The 3,752-nt window shown below is 39.0% G+C and overlaps 1 protein-coding gene across 1 annotated transcript in view; it reads left to right on the top strand.

Moving 5' to 3' along the window:
- The first annotated feature begins 692 nt into the window (after positions 1 to 692).
- OTULIN (OTU deubiquitinase with linear linkage specificity) overlaps positions 693 to 3,752 on the top strand; it is a 10,921-nt gene continuing 7,861 nt past the window's right edge. Inside the window, exon 1 of the mRNA XM_008939139.1 lies at positions 693 to 1,006. Within this exon, the coding sequence (XP_008937387.1) occupies positions 693 to 1,006 (314 nt within the window). The remainder of the gene's footprint in view (positions 1,007 to 3,752) is intronic.

Raw genomic sequence — 3,752 nt, 5'->3', positions numbered from 1 at the left:
ACTGTCGGTGCTGAGGTGACCGGCCCGGGCAGCACTGCCCAGAATCGCCTAAAGCGTGCACGGGGAGACGGCAAAGCAACACGTTATTTTTAGGGGGGGTTACGTATCAAGTTAAGGTAAATAACCCTGAAAATTTAATCTTCAGACACGTCCTAAGCCTTTGGAGAGCTTGCTAGAATGGGCTGTTTTAATAACTTGGAAATCGTATGAGAAGAAGGAAAGACATGGATTTTTTTTCACTAAGCAGTAATCCTGTTGCCGTGGGAAGTTTCATGGAGCGTCAGGAGAGATTGTAAAAACCCTCTTCTTGCAGAACTGAAACTCGTTTGATTTGGATTTCTGTTAATTCTCGGGGTTTTAAGTGATAATACCCGTTGAGCAAGTGGTCATTCAGGGCACTAATTCTAGCCTGGGTTGCCTGTGGAACTGGCACAGAAAAGCCTCAGTAAGAAATGACATTGGCTGGCCAAGGACGTGAGTTTGCAAATACTTTGACTGCAGTGTTATTTTACCAAACTATTATGGATTTTGTTCCTTCTTTTGACTCATTTAAGTACCCTCTGAATCCTCAGAATATAACCTAACTGTCAAAATACCGTAATTTTCTAAAACCATGTGGTTTTGTTTTTCCATGAGAGATACTCTTCATATATTTCTCCTTTCTTCAAAGCCAGGATAATTACTGAGGGCGGATGACAGAACCAACCAGCTTTTCTTCAGGTGCAGAACAAATGCAAGAAGAAGAGAGTGTTGCCATACACCTGATGAAGCATGAAAAGGAAGCTGATGTTCCTTCTAATGATCTTGGTTCAGCAAATGCTGCTGCCGACCAGAAAGAGCAATCTGTGTTCAAAGTAAGGAGAGACTATGTAGTCAGAAGTACTGGGAGCTGTGAGAAGACAGATATGATTAAATCCCTTGTGACAGATCAGGATGCAGCTAGAAACTATGAACTGTATCTACCTTCATCTAGTATTTATTCAGCAGTGGAGTCATCGGAGGACAGGTGAGGGTTTTTTCTTCTATATATTAACAGCTTTTCTATAGAATGGGAGGTGTACTTTAAGTTTGTGAAAGTTAATTTCCTGGCAAAATTTCATGCATGTTAGTGTCTTAGTGAAATGGGTCTAAATGTCAAATCTTGAACTTTGAAGGCCACCTTCACCCTTTAGATAAGTTGCTTTTTTTTGTAGTTTGTTGATGGCCTTCTTTCACCATCTAAGGGAATAACTGATGTGACATGAGGCTGTTAAGGGTAGGATGCAGAGCATGAGAAACAAAGAATTGAAAGCAGATACTCTGGTAGCTTGGTTTCCACCTTGTGAACACTTTGTTAGGTGCAGTGCTGACCATCTTGTAAGGCTTTTTTTTTTTTTTATCCTAACACTTCAACTTTTGGTTTGTTTTTGTAAACCTCCTACCATAGGCTGAAGTAAAAATGTAGTTGTGTGATTCAGATTTGACAGAAGATTTGTATCTGGAGGAAGAAATGTATATGAAGGTTTTAAAAACAGATACTCCAAACTTCTGAAAACAAAATTAATGCCCATTAAGGTGTTATGTTGTTGAAGAATACATTGATGAAGTAAGAGAAGAAAGTGTTTTCTAGTTAATCCTCCTTCTGTAGGTAGCCAGTGGACTATTTCAGATGACATGGAAAATCTGTAAGTGCTGCCAGTGAAAATGTCACTGAAGGAGTTGTTTTCAAGGATGCTTTAAAAATCATATTTCATGTTTAAATTACTCCATAATTAATTAGCACAATCCAATATGTTATATTTTTTTATATGTAACACATTTAACATTAATACCCAGATGCATATACCTAGGTATTAAGTGTATTTTGTATGCTGGCACACTGTTCTGTGGTACGTAAGGTTCTCTATCCTTCTGAATTTTTAAATTAGCTACTACTGGGCATACTAATTCTAGTTGATCTAATATACCTTTACATGACCTATTGATAGCAATGAATTTAATCTGACATTAGAAAAAACCCTCATCCCCTCATGGTAATAAACAGAAGACTTTAAGCAGTGTTCTTGCTTTCATGTGCTGTCTTCAATACCAGGAGATCTACTCCTGCAAATCTGTTAGTATAAAACTATATTTTTGCCCGTAGTCCTTTCCCTTCTCTCTAACTTAGCTTTGCTTGTCATCTTTTGGGGTTTAGGTTTTCTTGTTGGTGTGGGATTTTTTTGTCGTTGGTTGTTTTTCAAATGCAAAGCCCAGGATGCTCTGAGTAAAATTGACGTCCTGTTTCCTTTTCACTGGTATCTTTGGTTGAGCAGAATTTAATAATTTAGGTGTTTACCTGCAACACTATGGACTATTTCTTTTTTCTTTTGTGCATGCATGTTTTCATTTAATTATTCTTTTCCATCTGTTATTGCACTTTTGCTCTATGGTCAGATATTAATGCGAAGGCTAATGAGGAAAGGCTTTAGCTTCCACATTCTCATTTCCCCAGGCTTACTTAGCAGTTGCTGTGCTAGAACAATGTTAAGATGCACTTTCAACTCTTCAGTGATTGTGCCTGGGCAGATGGATTGCACCTCTTAGCTACCTTGATGTCCAAACATCTCAGTTCAGTGGCAGTACTTTTTTTACTCCGGATGTTAATCTGTCACATTCTGCATCTCTTGGTTCTACTTTGTTGACATGCAGAGAGATGGGGTAACACCTGCAGGAGGAACGTGGCACTACCTGTGCTACACTAAACATCTTTTTGAAGCACCCTCCCTAGTTTTCTAGTAAAGTTGAACGATTTTCTCTTTGTGGATTATAACCTAAGTGTTTTTGAGAATGTATCCCAAAGTAACACTTCCCCTGCCCCGTCACCTCTCATGGGATCCTTTGTAGAAGCAGGTTTGGTCATGCTCAGACAGGGAGGCTGTTGCTTTATGTTTTAAATACTTGGTTTATAGATAAGCTGGGCTGGAGGTCACTGCCCTCAGATACTGAATTGTTTGGGTTTTTTCCTAGTATTTTTACAGTTATCAGGTATTCTTAAAACTCCTCACAAATGTTACTGGAACTTAATTTCTGCTGAGAAATAAGAGTACACATGGAAATTAGAGTTTGTCCAATGCCACGGTGTGTAACAAGGATAAGGACTTAGGATAAGTATTTCTGTAATTTTTTTGCTTCTCAAGAGGTAGTATTCTTTTTATAGAGTACTGTCTTTAATATGTACTGCACCCAGTTGTTTCTTCTTTAGCTGGTAATTCTTTAGTACTGTTATGAATTGCATTTCAAGTAGCTCCTCAAGTACAATGTCTGTAAATAGGCTCACATGGAGACATTTGACTCTTAAAACAGAAAACCAAAACCTTGACCTAAACCCCCATGTTACTGGAGGAAGAAATGTTTGTCTGGATTTTAGTTAGCCTGTAGGCTGCAGTTTGGATCATGTTTACAATTTTGTTTTCCCTGAGTTGGTAACATTCAAACCAGCTACAGATAGCTGGCTACTTTTCATCCTGATGTTCTGTCGTGTGTTCTGCTCCTCCCCAGGTAGGGTGCTCAGGCCCCATGGAGCACAGAGAGAGAGCTCTGGTGAGCAGTGCCTTCTTAGTCGTGTGCTTAGGTTGCAGTATTCACGTAATCAGCAAATAAGGCATTTGGGCTTGTAGCTTTGAAAGTTTATCTTGTAAAATTTACAGATATAAAGGGACTTTCGTACTCTGTGGTCTCCATACACCCAGCAGAAAAGAAATTCAAGCAGTGGCTCATTACCAGTGCAGGTGTCA

The sequence above is a fragment of the Merops nubicus genome, unplaced genomic scaffold (assembly GCF_000691845.1).
Source record: "Merops nubicus isolate BGI_N331 unplaced genomic scaffold, ASM69184v1 scaffold8874, whole genome shotgun sequence".
Taxonomy (NCBI): domain Eukaryota; kingdom Metazoa; phylum Chordata; class Aves; order Coraciiformes; family Meropidae; genus Merops; species Merops nubicus.
Note: the sequence above shows the minus strand (reverse complement) of the source record. Positions and strands in the feature narration are given on the sequence as shown.